This window comes from Triticum urartu, chromosome 1A (assembly GCF_056163025.1).
Source record: "Triticum urartu cultivar PI428250 chromosome 1A, HENAU_Tu73, whole genome shotgun sequence".
NCBI classification, from domain to species: domain Eukaryota; kingdom Viridiplantae; phylum Streptophyta; class Magnoliopsida; order Poales; family Poaceae; genus Triticum; species Triticum urartu.
The window spans coordinates 544,405,586-544,427,687 of record NC_141873.1 but is presented as its reverse complement, the minus strand read 5'-3'; the positions used below and the strand labels follow the sequence as shown (position 1 = coordinate 544,427,687).

The following is a 22,102-nucleotide window of genomic DNA, read 5'->3' as shown; positions in this document are numbered from 1 at the left end:
ATGAATCTTGTGACCACAGTGAAGTTCTCCGTCATGTTTAATGGGAAGAAATCACAGGAGTTTATGCCTACCCGTGGAATCAGACAGGGAGATCCAATTTCCCCATACTTGTTCTTGTTAGCAGCAGAGGGCCTTTCGTGCCTCCTTAAATCCAGAAGTGAGTCATCCAATCTAAGTGGTTTGCAGGTAGCTCCCTCAGCGCCACTAGTGAATCACCTTTTATTTGCTGATGATAGCCTGCTATTCTTCAAGGATAATAGTGTGGGTGCAAATGAGGTAAACCAGGTTCTGAACTTATATTGTCAAGCTACTGGCCAGCGCATAAACTTTTCAAAGTCTTCAATCTTTTTTAGCAAGGGAGTGCCAGATAATGTGAGAATGCAGATTAAAGAGTTGCTTCACGTCCCGAACGAGACACTTAATGAGAAATATTTGGGAATGCCGTCTGATATTGGCAACTCGAAAAACGGGGCCTTCAAATATTTAAAGGACAGGCTTTGGAGCAAAGTGCAGGGGTGGATTGCAAACACAATATCAATGGCGGGTAAAGAAGTCCTGGTCAAGGCCGTAGCTCAGGCGGTGCCAGTTTTTTCTATTTCTTGCTTCAAGCTTCCTAGAGGACTGTGTGAACACCTCAACATGCTGATTCGGAAATTTTGGTGGGGGAGTAGAGAGGGCAAACGCAAACCTCATTGGGTCTCTTGGGAAACTATGACTCAACCGAAAGGTATGGGGGGCTTGGGTTTTAAAGATTTTGAGCTGTTCAATATTGCCGTGCTCGCGAGACAGGCTTGGAGGATGCTACAGAATCCAGAGGCATTGAGTGCGAGGATACTACAGAGCATATACTTCCCAAATTCTGACTTGTTACATGCTACCCTCGGGAGCCATCCCAGCCAGGTATGGAGGTCTATTATCGAGGGAAGAGACATCTTAAAACAAGGCTTAATTCGGCGTGTGGGTAACGGCACCACGATACACATCTGGAATGATAACTGGCTCCCAAGGGATGTGATGCTTCGCCCGTACGGCAGCCGAGTACAGAACCCGCCAACTATGGTGTCTGAGCTAATTGACCACACGTCCGCGATCTGGAACAGAACTCTGGTTGAGGCAACGTTCATGCCAATGGACGCTCGAGTTATTATGGGAATACCCCTCTGCACACGCAATATTCCTGACTTCTGGTGTTGGCATTTTGAGAAGCATGGGTCTTTCACTGTTAAATCAGCGTATCAAATGCTAATAGCAACGAAACAGAGGAGGGAAGCTTGGCTTGATGGAACCTCGGGCTCCTCCAGTTCAAATGCAGAGGAAAAATCATGGAAAACGTTGTGGAAAACGAGTGTGCCTGCCAAGGTGAGGATGTTCTTGTGGCGCCTATCTAAACATTCCTTACCAACGAATGACGTTCGCATGCACCGCCACATGACGGAATCAGCCAGCTGCGGGCTGTGTGGCGCGCCGGATTCATGGCGGCACTCACTCATTGACTGTGCCGCTTCAAGATGCACTTGGGATCTTAGCGACAGCGAGGTGTTGCAACGAATGACGGAAGTTTCTGAACCATCAGCTAAACAATGGCTTTTTACTCTAATGGAATCCATGTCACAGAAGGAATTTACGTTGCTTGCGGTGACTTTATGGGCTATTTGGTCGGCACGTCGAAAGGCAATACATGAAGGTATATTCCAGAGCCCACACTCCACACACGCGTTCATAAGAAGGTTTATTTCAGACCTTGAAACTGTTGGTGGTAGCAAGCTGCATGCTGCCCAGGGACCGATATCGCATGTGGCTCCGAGGTCCAGACGACCCAAGGCCCCCCAAATGGGATATGCAAAAATTCATGTTGATGCCGGGGTAAGATTTGAGCGCGGAGGATCTGCAGTGGCTATTTGCAGAGATGAGCACGGATTCTACCTTGGAAGTTCTGCACTAGTCATCTACGGGGTTTGTGATCCCGCAGCTCTGGAAGCGATTGCATGTCGGGAGGCGCTAGCCTTGGCAGAAGATCTCAATTTGCAACAGTTCATTGTTGCTTCCGACTGTAAACAATTTGTTTCAGACATCTTGAAGGGGGCCAGAGGGCGGTATGGCACTATCATCAGCGAGATAAATCTAAAAGCTGCTACTTTTAACTGTAAGTTTGGTTTCGAGGGTCGTGCCGCGAACTATGAGGCACATAAACTAGCTAAATTTGCTCTTTCTAAGGGTCCGGGACGCCATGTATGGTTTGGTAATCCCCATGACCTTTCTTGTATCCCACCTCGTGTGGACTTTGGTGATGAATAAATTGTTCTCCACCCCTAAAAAAACGTCGTCGCTAAAAAAAAGTTACTTCCTCTGTCTCCCCTCACTTGTTGAAGTCGTGTCATTTAGAGATTGTCCTAGTGTATAACAATGCTCGATTTCTTCGGTGCAGGTGTCGCTTGATGGAGGCCCATGATGTGTAGCGAATGGCCACCTAAACTCCGACTCTGAACACTAGTAGAAAAAGGGCCTTTAGTCCCGGTTCGTAAGGGCCTTTAGTCCCGATTCTTGAACTGGGACTAAAGGGTCGGTACTAATGCCCTGACCCTTTAGTCCCGGTTCAAACCAGAACCGGGACTAAAGACCCTCCACGTGGCCGGTCCACCTTTAGTCCCGGTTGGTAACACCAACCGGTACTAAAGGAAATTTTTTGATTTTTTTTTGAATTTTTTGAATTTTTTTATTTTCAAATTTCTGAATTATTTTAACCTCTAATCTCTAATCACCCCTCATCACTGCTCAATTTAATCTCTAATCACCCCTCATCATTTCAAATCATCTAACTTCCCGGACGGTCACCCATCCTCCCACTCCCCCAGCCTGAGCACGCTTAACTTCCGGGTTCTATTCTCTCTCATTTCCAAGTCTGCACTCGTTGTTTTCCTGACAATAGTAAGATGTCAATCCTATTAACCCTCAGGAGTTTAGCTTGAGCATGAAGTCACACATTTCACTGTTTGAGTTTGAAACTATTGTTCTAAAAAACAATAATTTTTTAGTAACACTAATATTTCTTGAATAAGTAGTTTGACCATTGTTTGACCACAGTTTGACCATAGTTTGACCAGATTTGACCAAAATTCAAAAAAACTGAAATAATTATTTAATAACACTAATATTCTTGAATAATTATTTAGTAACACTAATACTTATTAAATAAGTAGTTTGACCATAGTTTGACCAGATTTAATGAAAATTTAAAAAAACTGAAATTTGAGCATAACTTTTTTTCCTTTTGGAATTTGAGGATTCTACAAATTTGCAAACAGGCCGTAGATGATTTGGAATCGAGTAGATGATTTTTCATATAAAAAACTTTTTAATCCGAGTTCGTATGCAAAAGTTATGCCCATTTTACAAATTCCAGAGAGATTTTGTAAATAAAGTCGAAATTCATATTTGTAAATTTTCCCAACAACTAGACCACATATCACATGGGAAACTTATTTTATTTTATTTTTTTGACATTTTCATCATTTTCTTTTGTTTTTTCTAAAACTAAAAAGGCGGTCCAGGGGGGAGGGGGAGAGTTTGAAAATGGGACCTTTAGTACCGGTTCGTGCCATGAACCGGTACTAATGCCTCCACACCCATTAGTCCCGGTTGGTGGCACCAACCGGGACTAAAGGTCTAACCTTTAGTACCGGTTGGTGCCACCAACCGGGACTAATGGGCATCGCACCCTTTAGTCCCGGTTCGTGGCACGAACCGGGACTAAAGGGCCCAGGTGAACCAGGACTAATGCCTTAGCCGCACGAACCGGGATAAATGCACCCATTGGTCCCGGTTCTGGACTGAACCGGGACTAATGGGCTTACCCGGCCTGGACCAAAGCCCCCTTTTCTACTAGTGGAAGAAGATGGTGCGGGTCGTCGAGCTGGTGTTCAGCAGCATGCAGTAGCTGTGGAAGTGTTTTACTGTATATACTCGTTGGGTGAAGTTTTGTTGTGAAAGTCTGGTCTTTAGTCAAGCAATTTACCTTACCTTTAGGTCATGAGTCCCGCGTGATGATTGATAGTGTATGCTGGAACCTCTGTGTTGTTCAGATGTATTTTTTATTGAGATAATCTATATTGATAAACTTTGCAAGGTATCGATTAGTGTTGTTATTACTGAACTCGGAAGCTAGGCACAATCACCGTTAAGCCAATGCGCCCTGGCAGGCAGTTATTCATCGTTTTCTAATGTTACTTGCAAATAATTACGTATCTTTTTCTTATGCTAACTATCAGGCAATCTGTAGTTGTAAAATCACCAAGGTACACTCTGCTGACTGCCCGAAGGGTTTCTGATGTGCACAGTATACATGTGTTAGGGGAGTGGGCTTGCAAAACCCTTATAATCTTGTATATATACTTAAATTTTTACTGACAGCTACTGAATTCGGACCAGTCTGGTTGTTACTCCATCATCTTTGATCTATTATTACTCGTAGTTTGAATCGGAAAGTCACGAGCCTTCTTTACTTTAAAACTCATTTGGTCAATCTGTCGTTGCTGCTGCTGTCGTAGACGAGTCTGAAATTCCCTGGTTGGTCATCCACGACTATGCCCGGTTACATGTAGCTGTCGACTGAAAATCCAATGGACATGCACGGGTCAGGGTCATCCACTCTGCTTTGTTGAGCAGGGGAGGGGGAACCACTCAACAACATTACTTCCCAACAACACCACATGACAGTCACCAAGTTATGATAGCCTCTGACATACAAGGGTGCTCATCCTACATTACCTGAATGTTGTGAAGAGAAAGTCACAGGACAACAACAGCGTGCAGTTTGACATTTCAAGAGGATAACTGGTGTCTTCCCAAAAGAGAAAAATAGACGGCACAACTGTTTGACATTTCTGTGGAACGTCCCCTCCCTATGCGCGCGTCCATAAACAAATAACACTTAACCTCTTGTTGGCCGACGTTTGAAAATGCCTGAGGCAATGAAGATGGGATCATGAAACCACATGCAAAAGAAACTCATCAACTGACAACATGATCGCAGGAACATCATCGATACACACATTGAAGTACTTGCAAATGATATATTAGAGGCAATATACCTAGAAATCATTTCTCGACTTCTTGTGAACTAGTTAATCTTTAATACCATAGTAAGTTTAAGAACATCAACCAAATCAGCAACACCATCTCATATATATAACTAACTAGTAGTAGGACGAAGGCACATTAACTCTGCATCAGGCCACGAGGTAAAGATCTAGCCGTCATTGGATGATCCAAAGATAGTGATATCTGCCTTGAGGACGCACTTCGATTCCATAAGATAGCCTCTGGACATATCGTGGAGTTCCTTGAGTGGCAAGAAGTTGTACCATCCCCAACCATCTGGGTGTATACATGCCAAGAGACCTGCCATCACCACAAAAGTAAGATCAACTCTAATTATCAGGGGGTTACAAACAGTATTTCACACACTGCACTGATAGTTGCTAGGAAGAGCTGAACCTGTAGTTCTAGTGAAGTATTCCCCACTCTTTTGGTCCAGGATGGACAGAGTTATTTTAACCACCTTTCTGGACTCAAGAAAGAGCTCATCCGAGGAGTCCAGGTACAAAGCCAAGGTGAGGCAATCAGGGCAGCGCTTGTCACCACGCGGATACATGCCGATGTTCCTGTTGACAAGAATGGGAAGTGACACTTCAAATACAATTGGGTACCCGGGAAAATGTATTTGAAGAATGTGGTTAGTTATGAAATCAGAAAGTTGCGGCTGAGCTTGGGTGTAGGTACACCCATTAACTTTGAACAAGACTTGGAGGCATTAAAATTAGAGTCTTATATATACAATTACACAAAAGGTCTAAACAAAACATGTCTACAGTACAATATAATAAAAATGTTACTGTAAATATACTAGAAGTAGAGTTCTTTGGTCCCATGCTTAAAGATCAAACTAAACTGTCCAGTTGCATTATCTGAACTGGCAATAGACCTTGCCTTGCACAAAGACCTGAACATGGGCCATCGGTAATGTCTGTTGACACAAAGCACTAAATAACTAGGTATGGTAAGCTAAAGCATGTGTATGAGCAATAATGTCGGATAACACATGCATAGTATTTATTATAAATTGTGATGCAACTGGTGACAGGTGAATACCATTTATGCCCACCAACTTCAAATGTCGGAGAACGGACAGATTGCTGAGAGTCCAATTCTAGGAAATTGTTCATGGTCCAAGTGTATGTCCCTTTGATGAATCCCTTCTTCTGGACAAAGAGGTTCTCAACTGTGGTAGCCTTCTTCTGAACCACAACGGACTTCCTTTTAGGAGAAGAGACATCAACTTTTAATATTTCCACACCGAAGACACAAGTATCATCAACTAGAAAAGCAGATGATTTTAGTAGCTCCTGAAGAGGAATCAAGCATTTCTTGTTCGAGTAGGCATCCTTGACATCGAAGTTGTAGCTAGCTGTGTTTAGGTAAAAGTTAGAAAACAGGAGAAAGAAAAACTTTGAAATATCCCAAATAACATATAATTAACATTTTCCCGCAGAGAAAAACATATAATCAACTTTCACCACAGTTAAGCATTTAAGGAGAGATCAAAGTAGTAAAATCCATCCTAATAAAGATTATCAAAGTAAAAGAGAACATGCATATGTACTCTGAAAGAGTCTCAAGTGTGACTCACAGTACAGAAGGTCGACGGATAAACTTAACATCGGAGAAAATATGAAGCGGCTTGATAAGGAGAAACGTATTTGATCATGTTACGACATTAATAGGTATTGATTTGTAATGAGGGAATCTATAACTCAAACTTGTGATGCACTAAGACTATGGACGCCCAGCTAATAAGATGTATGTGCTTCTCTCTCTCTCTCTCTCTCTCTCTCTCTCTCTCTCTGCAGAGAAATACGATGGGTGTACTTGAAAAAACAAGTTCACAAGTCTACCTTTGTATCCACAATACATTCCTTTTGAATGGTTGAATATTGACAACTTAAACTTTGCATGCACCGTGTGACCTGGCTCCAAACACCCCTGGAGTATCATAAGAGAAAGAGCAACACATGGATTCCCTTTATCATCTTGTTTGTGCTTTGGAGTCACTTGCAGGCACCTGCGATGGGAATTGAAGAATAACAAAGTCTAGAAGTCATAACTGAATCAAGCCTGATTTCTTCACTTCATGCATCCTATCAAGCTTCATTGTCTGGCTGTTTTCATGGGTGTGCGTGATTGTGGTTGATATTTTAACATGACTGAAATATGATTTCTGAGTAATCAACATCCTAAATTATTATGTACTTAGCTAACAGACAACTACTATATCCACTAGAAAAAACCAAATGGTATTTATACATCTAACACGTTAATTTTGTAATGTTCCTTTTGCGTTATGATGCGTACCACTTGTACCCAAAGCAGTGAAAAGGAGTAGACAGCGCCGAGGCAGCTTTCGTCTCAAGTAGAGCTGAGAAGTCATGAACCTTCCATTCTAAATCTGGAACATGGGTCTTCCCTAGCGGTGCGGGAGCTGAAATTTGACAAGTGCATAAATCAGGATTATATAATAGAGATCTCACTTCGACCTAACAGCGGAATGTTAAGGAAAGGGATCCTCCCCCTTTTTAGCCCCTTTTTCTTGTATATAAAAAGTCTCTACTGCTGGTTGTAATCAATAAGCATTATGAGGACCAACACTGTAATGCACTGATGCTGTTTCTGCAAAAAGCGTGCTACATTCAACACATGAGTATGCAGCCATCTCGTCGATTCATCGACATGATGGTAACAGCAAGTGCTTCCTCAATCTAAATAAAGGGGGAGGTGGTGAATCGCGTCAGACTTTTGTTTATAGCAGAATAAACCGTCTGAAGTTGAATTGGGCGGGCAAACGTACCTGTGCTGCCGGAGTTGCCCATAGCTCCTTCCTCTTCTTGGCCTGCAAGTGAAATTGGTCATCGCAAAGAAGAAGATAGCTAATCTTGGTAGAAGATATATTCCGGCCTCATAGCTTCATCAAATAGTTACTAAAGGCATGCAAAAATTTGTACTATTCATATTGCCACAGTGCAGAGTTACACAACAATTGGTACGGCGGCTTCAGTGGGCAAGTCATCATCAAACTAATGAACAATAATAAGAAGCTAATTAAAACCGATTTCTTTCGCAGACGATCTCCAGGAAAGTCAGTACCAACTCGCAGTCGAAGCCCTCCTATACGACGTAGAAGGCGAAAGCAAAAGTGGGAGAGAGTAGAAGACCTGGCTGGCTGGACTTGGGCGCAGATTGCACAACGGCTTGGCTTCCTCGGACGGACGGACGGCGTCGGTTGGGGCTCTGCGAGCTCAGGGACGGGTTTATGGAGGAAGCTCTGCCCCGAATTCTACGGGTGGTTTCCGGTATTCGGACGATTTCGGGGATTTTTGTCCCCCCTCTCTCTTCCACCGAGGACTCTCCTCGGTCAGTCTGGACGCGGCCCGGTTGGCCTTTGGACCGGCCGCCAGCGGGCCCAGCTCGGGCCGGATCGAGAAAGAAACGGGCCAACATTCTTGGCTTGGCTCGGCCCGTCAGCCAGCAGCCCAATTTTCCTACTGTCTTATTTTTGCTCTATTTAGTCCTTTTTTGTAGTTTCCACAGAAAATAGAGCAAACACAAGACAGTTAGGAGATACATTTTGAACATGTTGCAAAAAAGGTTCAAATAGACCAAGAAAAAGCAAGTTTTTTTACATGTTGAATGAAGAGTTTATGAATGGATCAAATAAGATGTTACTGAAATTTGTGAGCATTTCATCTGAAATTGTTTGATTTGGGTGTCCTCAGTGAACCTGGAATACATGGGATGGATAATTTACCGCAAGAGCATTTAGGAGATTGGTCATGGCAAAACAGATGAGGAGAACAAGGATGAAGCTAATGGGCACGTGGAGGTCAACAAACGAATTCTGGGCAGAGCTATTTTCTGATGATTTTGGAGACGGAGACGGGTCCGGGCTGTTAGAGTTGGAGGGAAGGAGCCCTGAAGATATCTATGAACTAGCTTAGCAGCTGGGGTATCTGGCTTCTACTAGCCCGCACTAGAGTTTTGTGTTGCCATAAATCTGCAGGAATGAGAATTAGTGTAGTGGTTGGATCTTTGAGAACATACATGCCTATTTTCATTCTGGTTTATTAATTGTTTCCCCCCTCTTTTGTTATTTACTGAAGCTTTCATGTTTGTTGCTTAACCAGATTTAGTTGATTGGTGGCAACATGACCGGCTATCTGAGGTTTTCCATACCGGAGCTTGGACCGTGTTGATGACACCTCTAGGTAGAGAGAGTAGAGGCTGAAGACTAATTGCTGTAAGTAATGACCTACCTCTCTCCACTTGATCAAGTCATGCCATTTAGAAATTGTCCTAGTATATAACAATGTTCGATTTCTTTGATGCAGGCGTGGCTTGATGGAGACCCATGATGTGAAACGTAAGTGTTTGAGAAGGAGAGATCGAACGCAGCTGATCTATTGCACTTGGGCATACATATAATTTACAGAGAGAGCTCTCGCAGATAGCACCTCCTTGGCTACTTAGGGCATTTCTAACCGATCCCCAATAAATAGAGGAGGATCTGGCGGAGTAAACCCTTAGTAGAGTATATTTACTCCACTAAATTTTGGTCGGACCTAGCCGATCCCTTTTATATAATGGAGTAAAAACCAAATGTGCATAAAATTCAACATAGATTTGATCAAATCAACCGAAATTTGATATAATGTACATATACTCGACCGAAATTTGCATAAAGTTCAACATAGATTCTACTTAATTTAAACTTCGGCTTAAACTTGACATAGATTCTACATAAGCTAGACATGGATTCTACTTAAATTAAAGTTCAACATAAATTCTACATAAACACTAATCCTTCTTATATAGTGCTATCCATTGGGCCCACGTCATACCACCGATCTTGGGGTCCTGCCCTATGCCGTCGGCGGCGATGTTGGGGGAAGATGCGCTGCCATTCTTGGACGTCAATCTCCTCGTCGTCGGAGATAATGACTACCAACCCGTCCACCGCCTCGTTGGGGAATCGTCGCCGCTTTGCGTCCACCAACTCCGAGTACTAGCGGCGGAGGTCCGCCATGTAATCCTCGTCGGCGGTCTCCCGCCACGAGGAACTCCCTCGCTGCCCGGCCCTCCCTAGCCATCGGCGCAGTGCAGCGGGACATCCCATCGGTCGTACTCGAGCGCGTCGAGTTTGGCCGTTTGGAAGGATCCGAGCCTCTCCCTAGCCCGGATCTCGGCCACCCAAGTCCCCCACTCCCGCTGTCCGACGCTGTGGTAGCTCCTCTGCCACTGCCACGACACGGGGAGGTCGGGGAAGCCGGAGAGGGGCCGGCGGCTGCTTGAGGACGATCCGGCGGAGAAGGACGCACGACTCGCATCGCGGCGTAGGCCGAAGTTGCGGATCGAAGGCGGGGAGCTCCAGCCACTGCGTCCGGCCATTGGGAGGAGAGGGGGCGGCGGGGAATGGCGGGAGAGGTGCCGATGGCTGGGCGGGAAGGAGGAGGAGCGGCAGAGGAGGGTAAGAGAGTGTGATTTTCTTTTACTCCACTCCCGAGTGGTGGAGTAAATATAGGCAGTCGAGGCGGGTCGGAGGATAATGAGCATGATTGGTTTGATGCCAAAAGTTGGCATGTCAATATTTGGCAAATGCCAAGTGTTGGCTAGTGATTGGTTGGCTACTAACTTTTCTTCTCAACCTCACAAAAAGTTGCCAACATTTGGCAAATTTTGATTTTGCCAAATGTTGGCTTGCCAAATATCGGCAATGCCAATTGTTGGCATCAAACCAATTATGTTCAATTTTTCCTCCCTTATGGCGGATTGTGGTTCGGCTAGGTGCGCCGTAAAGGAGGATAACCGAATTTATCCTACCTTACGGCCTTATTGGGGATCGGTTAGAAATGCCCTTAGACCGTGTTCCACACCGGAGCTTGGACCGTGTTTCCTCCTTTCATTTTCGTAAAAAAAGGTTTTTACTCCTTTGGTACTTACTGAAGCTTTCATGATTTAGTTGATTGGTACCAACATGGCTGGCTATTTGAGGTGTTCCATACCGGAGATTGGACCGTGTTGACGACACCTCTCGGTAGAGAGTAGAGGCTGAAGACTAATTGCTGTAAGTACTCACCTGCCTCTCTTCACTTGCTCAAGTCATGTCATTTAGAAATTGTCCTCGGGAATATAAAAATGCTAGATTTCTTCGATGCAGGTGTCGCTTGATGGAGACCCATGATGTGTAGTGTAGTGGTTACCTAAACTCGCAACTCTGAAAAAGAAGATGGTCCAGGTTGCATTCAGTTGTCCTGAGCTGGTGTTCAGCAGCAGTAGCAGTGGAAGTGTTTTACTGTATGTATTCGTTGGGTGAAGTTTTGTTGTGAAAGTCTAGTCTTTAGTCAGCTACTGGCATCTGGGTGTGGGTTTAGTATTTTTTTTTTTGCGAGGGAGTGTGGGTTTAGTCATTTCTCCTACTGCTGTCCATTTGCCAATTTACCTTACTTTTAGGGCCCGGGTCCCATGTGATGATTCGTACGCTGGAACCTCTGTGTTGTTTAGATGTATTTTTATTCAGACAATAAATATTAATTAAACCTTGCAAGGTACTCCATCAATTACTGTTCTTATTATCAAACTCGAAGCTAAGCACAATCACCTTTTAAGACAATGTGCACTGACAGACAGTTCTTTATAATTTTCTGATGTTACTTACAAATAATCATGTTTCGGTTCTTTGCGGCCTGCACAGAGGCTAGTTGAAGTTGATGGATGCAGGCATACTAATGCATGGTCTGCTGGCCAGTTCACACGAGGAACGGCTACCATACATTCAACCCTGAACCACAAGAGCAACCAAGCAGTTCACTCATAATGTAACATAATTATCTTAACCTCACGCTGACTATCATGCAATTTATCAAATTCTGATGTTCCCAGCAACGACTATTACTAAGCTTTTGATGAGCAAACGCAGTTATTGTGCAGCAAAACTCCATGAAGCGTCTCAAACCGTTGAGGTAGTAGCCCTAGGGCGTGGCTTCAAATCAGGCAGGTTAATGGCCACCGGCCACGAATGGGGCTGTGACCGCCAAACATAGCAGACCTGATTCCAAAGATGTCCACTTGTAAAATCACCAAGGTACACTGTGCTGACTGATGGGAGTGTTTCTGATGTGCACAGTATTCATGTGTTAGGGGGGTGGCTTGCAAGATCCTTCTCATCTTGTATACATAGTTAAATTATACTGTCAGTTATTGAATTCGGATTAGTCTGGTTGTTACTCCATCATCTTTGATCTATTATTACTCGCAGTTTGAATCGGAATGTCATGTGCCTTATTTACTCAAAATTTGCACTCGTTGAATTGATTTAAATGTTACTCTCTCTGTAAAGAAACAGTGATCTAAACGCTCTTATATTTCTTTAGAGAGGGAGTACATGGTAGGACTGCTGATCGAAACTCATTTGGTCAATCTGTCGTCAGACTGCTGCTGCTGCCGTCGAGGATAGAGAAAGTCACATGACAACAACAGAGTGCAGTTTGACATTTCAAGAGTATAACTGATGTCTTTCCAAAAGAGAAAATAGACAACACAACTGTTTGACATTTCTATGGAACGTCCCCTCCCTATGCGCTTCCATAAACAAATAGCACTTAACCTCTTGTTGGCCGACGTTTGAAAATGCCTGAGGCAATGAAGATGGGATCATGGAACCACATGCTAAAGAAACTCATCAACTGACAACATGATCGCAGGAACATCATCGATACACACACTGAAGTACTTGCAAATAATATTAGAGGCGATATACCTAGAAATCATTTCTTTGACTTGTTGTAAACTAGTTCATCTTGAATACAATAAGAAGTTTAAGAACATCAAACAAATCAGACCATCTCATATATGTAACTCTAACTAGTTTTTTTGAAAGAATAACTCTAACTAGTAGTAGGATGAAGGCGTATTAACTCTGCATCAGGCCACAAGGTAAAGATCTAGCCGTCATTGGATGATCCAAAGATAGTGAGATCTGCCTTGAGGACGCACTTTGATTCTATAAGATACCCTCTGGACATATCCTTGAGTTTCTTGAGTGGCAAGAAGTTGTACCATGCCCAGCCTTCTGTACATATACATGGCACGAGACCTGCCACCACCACAAAAGTAAGATCAACTGTAATTATCAGGGGGTTACAAACAGTAATTCACACACTGCACTGGCAATTTCTAGGGAGAGCTGAACCTGTAGTTCTCGTGAAGTATTTCCCACTCTTTTGGTCGAGGATGGACAGAGTTATTTGAACCACCTTTCTGGACTCAATAAAGAGCTCATCCGAGGAGTCCAGGCACAAAGCCATGCTGAGGTAATCAGTGCTGCGCTTGTCACCATGCGGATACATGCCGATGTGCCTGATGACAAGAATGGGAAGTGACACTTCTTACAATTGGGTACCCGGGAAAATGTATTTGAAGAATGTGGTTAGTTATGATTTTTTTTAGAAAGTTGTGGCTCAGATTCTCAAAAAAGAGAAAGGAAGTTGTGGCTGAGCTTGGGTGTAGGCATCTACACCCATTAACTTTGAACATGACTTGGCGGCATTAAAATTAGAGTCTATACAATATACAATTATACAAAAATCTAAAAAAAAGACTACAGTACAATATAATAAAATGTTACTGTAAAAATACTAGAAGTAGAGTTCTTTGGTCCCATGCTTAAAGATCAAACTAAAATGTCCAGTTACAATATCTGAACTGACAATAGACCATTTATATGCCATCGGTAGTATTTATTATAAATTGTGATGCAAGGTGAATACCATCTATGCCCACCAACTTCAAATGTAGGAGAGCGGACAAATTGCTGAGACTCCAATTCTAGGAAATTGTTCATGGTCCAAGTGTATGTCCCTTTGATGAATCCCTTCTTCTGGACAAAGAGGTTCTCAACTGTGGTAGCCTTCTTTTGTACCACAACGGACTTCTTTTCAGGAGAAGAGACATCAATTTTTAATATATCCACACCGAAGACACAACTATCATCCACTAGAAAAGCAGATGATTTCAGTAACTCCTGAAGAGAAATCAAGCATTCCTTGTTCGAGTACATATTCTTGTCATCGAAGTTATAGCTAGCTGTGTTTAGGTAAAAGTTAGAAAACTAGAGAAATAAAAACTTGAAAATATCCACACTTTCCCGCAAAAAACATATAATCAACTTTCACCCTAGTTAAGCATTTAAGGAGAGATCAAAGTAGCGAAATCCATCAAAATAAAGATTATCAAAGTAAAACACAACATGCATATATGAAATGTGGAACGCTGCTCGAATCAGAAGAGTCTCAAGTGTGACTCACAGTACATAAGGCCGACGGATAAACTTAATAGTAAAGAAAATCTGAAGTGACCTGTTAACGGGAAAATTAATTGATAATGTTACGGCATTAACTTGTGATGCACTAAGACTATGGACCCCCCCCCCTCCCCCAGCTAATAGGATGAATGTAACTTTTTTTGCGGGGAAATAGGATGGATGTACTTGAAAAAACAGGTTCATAAGTCTACCTTTGGATCCACAGTACATTCCTTTTGAATGGTTGAATATAGACAACTCAAAATCTGCATGCAATGTGTGACCTGGCTCCAAGCATACCCGGGATATTCCGAGGGAAAGAGCAACATATGGATTTCCTTTATCGTCTTGACTGTGCTTTGGAGTCACTTGACCATCATGTTTGTTCTTTGGAGTCACTTGATTGTGCTTTGGAGTCACTTGTGTGCGAAGCGGAAAACGTCTTACCTCTCAGAGAGGGGGCGCCGTACATGTTATATGCAGGGGTGTGAAGCCCTGGTAGCGCATACAGTTGGGATCGATCTCATCCAGGAGAGAAGATCTCATACAGGTACAGGAGAGAGGTTACAACTTGGAGTCCAAGCTAGCTAGAGATAGAATTATGAGCTAGAGATAAACCTCCTATCCTAACTACCAAGATACGTATAACTCCCGTTAAGATACATTACATATGACGCGCACAATGAAGGTACACATACAGTGACACATATGGCTTGTTTAACACCCTCCTTTAATCACAACTTCATCAAGTTGAGATTATGCTTGAAGTCTTCAAAGCTTCTTGTAGGCAAAGGCTTTGTGAATCCATCTGCAAGTTGATCTTTGGAGTGCACAAAGCGTATATCAAGTTGCTTCTGAGCAACTCTCTCTCTGACAAAATGAAAGTCTATCTCTATGTGTTTTGTTCTAGCATGGAACACTGGATTTGCAGAGAGATACGTAGCTCCAAGATTGTCACACCATAAACAAGGTGCCTGTTTACTTCGTATGCCAAGTTCCTTCAGCATGGATTGAACCCATATGATCTCTGTTGTGGCATTTGCCAATGCTTTGTATTCTGCCTCTGTGCTTGACCTGGATACGGTTGCCTGTTTACGTGCACACCACGATATCAAGTTAGGTCCAAAAAATACTGCAAAACCACCAGTGGAACGTCTGTCATCAAGACAACCTGCCCAATCAGAGTCAGAGAATGCACTGACTAAAGTAAATGGTGATTTGCCGAAGTTCAGTCCTAAGCTCAGAGTGTGCTTAACATATCGAACTATGCGTTTTGCAGCTGCCAGATGAACATTGGTAGGTGCATGGAGGAACTGGCAGACTTTATTAACAGCAAAAGAAATATCAGGCCTGGTAAGTGTGAGATACTGAAGGGCTCCTACCAGACTCCTGTATTTGGTGCTGTCTTCTTGACTTAAGGGCTCGCCTTCTGCAAGGGATAGCTTTTCTGAGCTGGACAATGGAGTAAGAGAGGGTTTGCATCCTTGTAGCCCAGCTTTCTTGACCAAGTCAGTGGCATACTTTTCTTGAGAGAGAACAAGTCCATCCTTGTGCTTTTTCACCTCAATCCCAAGAAAATAATGCAAGTCACCAAGATCCTTTAAAGAAAAGTCTGCACTCAAATCCTTAAGAAGTCATGTGATTGCTTCATCAGATGAGCTAGTCAGGATAATATCATCAACATATATGAGAACAAATACGCATGTGTTGGACTTGTTGTAGATAAACAATGATGTGTCAGACTTGGACGGAACAAAACCAAGTGCTTGCATTTTGTGACAGAGACAAGCATACCATGCCCTTGGAGCTTGCTTTAGCCCATACAATGCTTTATCAAGCTTGCACACATAAGAAGGAGCATTCTTACTCTCAAACCCAGGAGGTTGTTTCATGTACACTTCCTCTTCCAGAACACCATGAAGAAACGCGTTCTGAACATCGAGCTGTCTGAGACTCCATCCTCTAGAGACAGCAATAGATAAGACAAGGCGAATAGTGGCAGCCTTTACTACTAGACTGAAGGTATCCTCGTAGTCTATGCCATACCTCTATTTGAAGCCTTTTGCAACCAATCTAGCCTTGTAAGGATCAATGGTTCCATCAGCTTTCCTCTTTATCCTGAAAACCCACTTGCAATCAATCAAATTTTTACCTTGCTGTGGAGGAACCAAGTGCCATGTTTTGTTTCTCATCAATGCCATGTACTCTTCATGCATGGCTTTCTTCCACTTTTCATCACACAATGCTGCTTCAAGGGTGTTAGGTTCATCTGGTTCACCTGTGGAACAAACCATACCATACTTGGTTATCTGCTTGTAACTAATGGGTTGAATTACCCCTTGTTGCAGCCGTGTACGTCGCGGTTGAGAAACATCAGGATCGGTGGCCACAGAGAATCCCAATGAAGATGTTGTTGGATTGTCTGCGGCTGACTGTTGAAGCGGGGCACATGAATTTCTCGCAGAAGATCCGACCGGTGCATGTGCATGCAGATCATCATTGCGTGATGATGGCGCATCTTCCTGGATCGCCGCGCCGGTCGGGCCCTCCCTGCGTCGCACGTCGCTACGCCGCGTGTACGTCACCGGATTGGTGGAGTACCTCGTACCGCAGGCTGATGGAGACCGGTGCGGGGCCGCGTCCGACCGACCGCGCGTGTCACGTGGATGTGGGGAAAGCGCGGCGCGCGCGCCCGCGCCTGCATCTTCTCCCGCGGCTGCAGCTGCCCCGTCAACAGGGACGGATCCCGAGGCGCCTGCACCTGCCTCGTTCGCAGGAACCGATCCCAAGGAGGATCCGATTCACTGCAGCTGGGCAGATCCCGAGGCGGATCTGTCTCCCTCGGGGGGGGCACATAAAATATGGCTCGATATGAGCCGTTTTTTCTGCATTTTCTGCGTCTGCTTCTGTAGTTTCCGTACTGCTTCGTTCTGTTGCATCAACAAAAAACTCATGCACATCATTAGATGGGTTAGTCAATAGGTCATCAATATTTGGTCCCCCTTGATCAAAACTAGTGAGATGAGAGGGCAAAAGAAGGATTTCTTTTTGAAGGAGTGCACCAGCATTGGGATGGAGGTCAGCAAATGGAAATTTTGTTTCATCAAAGACCACATCTTGTGAGATGTAAACACGGCCAGTGGAGACATCTAGACACTTGACCCCTTTATGCTGTGCACTATACCCTAGGAAGACGCACTGTTTTGAGCGAAACATGAGTTTGCGGTTGTGATAGGGATGAAGGTTGGGCCAACATGCACACCCAAAAACACGGAGAGACCTATAGTCTGGTTTGGTGTGAAGAAGTCGTTCTACTGGAGTTTCATTGTTAATGACACGACTAGGTAGCATGTTGATAATGTGAACGGCTGTGAGAAAAGCTTCGTCCCAAAACTTGAGAGGCATGGATGCGCCTGCTAAAAGAGCAAGACCAACCTCGACAATGTGCCTATGCTTGCGTTCGGCAGAACCGTTTTGTTGATGAGCATGCGAGCATGACACGTGGTGTGAGATGCCAAGATTTTGGAAGAAGGAATTTAATTTTTCGTATTCCCCTCCCCAATCGGATTGGACAGCGACTATCTTGCTATCAAACTTTCGTTCAACAAGCGCTTGAAAGTTTTGGAAAACTTGAAACACATCGGATCTCCTTTTGAGGAGATAGATCCACGAGAATTTGCTATAGTCATCAATAAAACTGACGTAATACGTGTGTCTGCCAACGGAGGTAGGGGCTGGACCCCAAACATCAAAAAAATGAGTTGCAAAGGTTTGGTAGAAGCACTAGTTGAGATGGGGTACGGCAATTGATGACTTTTAGCTCGTTGACATGAATCACAAATAGTTTCAACATGACGCTCACCAACAAACGGGAGCTTATTTTTCCTAAGCAACTTTTCTACTAAAGAAAAAGAGGCATGTCCTAAACGATCGTGCCATCGTGTGGACGAATGCTTGATAGCACCACAAGCTTGTTTATTGTATCTTCTAAACGCCGGAATCAACGGGTAGAGCCATCGAACACATCTACCTCGATAGAGGATTTTCCTCGTGGCCTGATCCTTAATCAAGAAGAAAAAAGGATGAAATTCGAGAAAAACATTATTATCAAGGGCAATTCTATGAATGGAAAGAAGATTTTTGTGTGCACTAGGAACATGCAAGATTTTCTTAATGTGTAGTTTTCGACTAAGGGTACAAAATATAGAGTGACCAATATGACTTATACCCATACCTTCTCCGCTAGCAGTATGGATTTGATCTTTGCCGCGGTATTTTTCCTTCATGGTGACCTTCTCAAGATCGTTCGTGATGTGGTTTGTGGCACCGCTATCGACGTACCAATTGGTGTCAATACCGTAGGAACCATCAGCGGCAGCAGCGACCTTGTAATCGTCTTGAGAGTCCTCATCCTCATCATAACGGTACCAGCAATCCTTTGCTGTGTGACCGGGCTTCCCGCAGATTTGGCATCGCGGAGTCTCCGGGTGCGTTCTGTTTCCACCACCGCTCCCGCGCCCGCGACCTCGGCCACTCGAGCGCTGAGGAGAGTGGCCGCGATCGTTGCCGCCGCCACCAGAGCGCCCTTTGTAGCGGGGGAGCCACGCAAGCGGGAGCCACCACCCCTGCCACGCGACGCCAGATTTGTGGAAGATTTGAAGCCATCGCCGGATCCATGGAACTGTGTCATGCGCTGGTCGAAGTTCGACAGCATGTCGAAGACCTCGTCGAGGGTTGCAGGAGTAACATGGGCGTCGAGGGCCGACACCAGTGGCTGATAGTACGCCTCCAACCCATGGATGATGTACGAGAGGAGCTCATCGTCCTGGATGGGCTTGCCCGCCGCGGCCAGCTCATCGGCATAGCCACGCATGGCGGCGAAGTAGGAGGCAACCGAGAGGTTACCCTTCTGCGCGTTGATGAGGGAGGTGCGTATGTTGTTGATGCGACTCGCCGATTGTGACGAGAACATGGCCACGAGCGTCGTCCAGAGCGCGCCCGCCGTGGTGACCGTGGTCACCATGACCAGGACCTCTTTTGTGAGATTATTCAGCAGGTAGTCAAGGACCTGTTGGTCCTCCCGTACCCATATAGGATGGAGAGGGTTGGGCGATGAAGTCTCCTTGCCCTCCTTGACGGTGACGAGGAGCTTGGCCGGCTCTGGGTTGGTGCCATCGATGTAGCCGAAGACGCCGGCACCGCGCAGCTGAGGTGTGATCTGCGTGCGTGATAGCACGTAGTTCGTGCGTGACAGCTTCTCTATGACCTGATTGTTGAGGTTTGGTGAGGAGGCACCGGAGGAAGACATGGCTAGGCTAGATGGGTTTGACAGAAGCTCTAGATGGGAAAAGGAAAGGCTCTGACTACCATGTGCGAAGCAGAAAACGTCTTACCTCTCAGAGAGGGGACGCCGTACATGTTATATGCAGGGGTGCGAAGCCCTGGTAGCGCGTACAGTTGGGATCGATCTCATCCAGGAGAGAAGATCTCGTACAGGTACAGGAGAGAGGTTACAACTTGGAGTCCAAGCTAGCTAGAGATAGAATTATGAGTTAGAGATAAACCTCCTATCCTAACTACCAAGATACGTACAACTCCCGTTAAGATATGTTACATATGACGTGCACAATGAAGGTACACATACGGTGACACATACGGCTTGTTTAACAACTTGTAGGCACCTGGGAAGGGAATTGAAGAAAACGAAGTAAGTCTAGAAGTCATAACTGAATCAAGCCTAATTTCTTCACTTCATGCATCCTATCAAGCGGCTGTTTTCATGGGTTTGGGTGATTGTGATTGACAATCTAACCTGACCGAAACATGATTTGTGAGTAATCAACACCCTAAATTATTATGTACTTAGTTAACAGAATGTTACTATATCCACTACCATAAAAAATCAGATCATATTTATACATCTAATACGTTAATTTTGTAAAGCTCCGTTTGCTTTGTGATGCGTACCATTGGTACCCAGAGCAGTGAAAAGGAGTAGATGACGCCGACGTAGCTTCCGTCTCAAGTAGCGCTGAGAAATCATGAACCTTCCATTCCAAATCTGGAACACGGGTCTTTCCTAGTGGTGCGGGGGCTGAAATTTGACAAGTGCATAAATCAAAGTTATATAACAGAGGAAAAAAGGGGTGTGGTATGAGCAAATTTATGTGCAGGTTGCAGTTGCAGATAAACAAATTTATGTCTTGCATACGGTGATTTGTGAGAAGTGGCTGTTGAACATAATATTGGTCCACCTACGTGACAGGTTCAGAACCGATAGAGATAAGCATCGCAGAAGGAGTCCAACCGAAGATAATCTAGATAGACTAGGATCTTTAGCTATTCGCATATATGGTTGTAACTTCCCTTATCTCTTTCTCTCCAAGTTTGTAATCTGAACCAACTTTCTACGCTATGCCAGGAGGTCGCGACCTGGTTATATAAACATGCAACCGTCGCCCATGAAGGGTACGACGTTCCTCCACATGGTATACAGAGCCTGACTCTTTCCATCTAGCGTTCCTCCTCTCCACCGCAGCTTCCTGCCATGGCTTCATCCGCCGTTGCTTCCTCCCCTCTCTCCGGCCAGATCACCGAGCGCCTCACCCGCACCAACTACGTCTTATGGCGCACCCAGATCACGCCGCAGCTGAGAGGGGCTGGAGTCTTCGGATACGTTGATGGAAGCACGGCGGAGCCGGCCGAGTTCGTCGTCAGCAAGGACAAGGATGGAAAGGAGGAAACCATCTCCAATCCCCTCCATGACATCTGGTTCCGAGAGGACCAGCAGGTACTTGGGTATCTTCTCAATAATCTGTCAAAAGAAGTGCTAGTGCAGGTGACTTCCATTGCGCATGCACGAGAGTTCTGGACAATGTTGGCGAGCATGTTCTCGTCGACATCGATGTCCCGCGTCAACAACATCGGCGCCGCCCTCACCAACGCGCAGAAGGGGACGCAATCGGTGGCTACCTTCTTCGCGCACATGCGGGGACTCGCCGACGAGCTCGCCGCGGCTGGCAAGCTGAAAGTGCAACTATCCCTAGGTGGTTTTGGTAATTCATAACAACATATAGCCCATTGAGCTGATGCTATTCCAAGATGATTATTTCAGGAAAGCTCAATGATTGGCATGGCATGGATGTGAAAGTGGAACCCTCAAAATGCTAAGGAAAAAGGATTGGCTCAAGCTCAAAAGCTCAAGACTCTTCATTTTATATTTTAGTGATCCAAGATCACATTGAGTCTTTAGGAAAAGCCAATACTATTAAGGAGGGATGAGGTGTTGCTTAATGAGCCTCTTGCTTCATGTGCTTAGTGATATGCTCCAAAACCCTCAACTACTTTCCCATATCCACATATGACCTAAACCCTAAGCCAAACTCGGTCCTACCGATTCTTCCTATCCGGTGCCACCGAGTTTCACTTGTCATTAGCCACTGCCAAACCCTAGCAATTCGGTTCTACCGATAAGGATCTCGGTCTCACCGAGATGGGGTTGCAAACTCTCTGTTTCCCTTTCGTAACTTTTCGGTCTCACCGAAAGAGCGAATCGGTCCCACCGAGATTGCAATGTAAACTCAGTGTTTCCCCTTTGTAACTTTTCGGTCTCACCGAGTTCCACTCGGTCCCACCGAAAGAGCAAATCGGTCCCACCGAGTTTGCCTGACCAACTCTCTGGTTAGCTAATTACCAAAT

The 22,102-nt window shown here is 44.7% G+C and overlaps 2 protein-coding genes across 4 annotated transcripts; both read right to left on the bottom strand.

Annotated features, from left to right (window-relative positions):
- Positions 1-5,245: 5,245 nt before the first annotated feature.
- On the bottom strand, positions 5,246-7,922 carry LOC125533082 (MATH domain and coiled-coil domain-containing protein At3g58410-like). 3 transcript variants are annotated; one of them, XM_048696864.1, is made up of 6 exons: positions 7,901-7,922; positions 7,408-7,534; positions 6,951-7,117; positions 6,148-6,463; positions 5,494-5,660; positions 5,246-5,397 (listed from the first exon to the last, which is right to left on the bottom strand). In XM_048696864.1, exons 1-6 carry the CDS (start codon positions 7,920-7,922, stop codon positions 5,246-5,248), a joined length of 951 nt encoding a protein of 316 aa, XP_048552821.1. The 3 variants fall into 3 exon arrangements, with proteins under 3 accessions (XP_048552821.1, XP_087396680.1, XP_087396684.1); XM_087540554.1 differs by having other exon boundaries at positions 7,441-7,534; XM_087540558.1 differs by lacking the exon at positions 7,901-7,922 and having other exon boundaries at positions 7,417-7,511.
- Positions 7,923-13,046: 5,124 nt separating this feature from the next.
- On the bottom strand, positions 13,047-14,635 carry LOC147992447 (MATH domain and coiled-coil domain-containing protein At3g58410-like). The gene is made up of 4 exons (XM_087540546.1): positions 14,617-14,635; positions 13,872-14,187; positions 13,295-13,461; positions 13,047-13,198 (listed from the first exon to the last, which is right to left on the bottom strand). Exons 1-4 carry the CDS (start codon positions 14,633-14,635, stop codon positions 13,047-13,049), a joined length of 654 nt encoding a protein of 217 aa, XP_087396672.1.
- Positions 14,636-22,102: the final 7,467 nt, after the last annotated feature.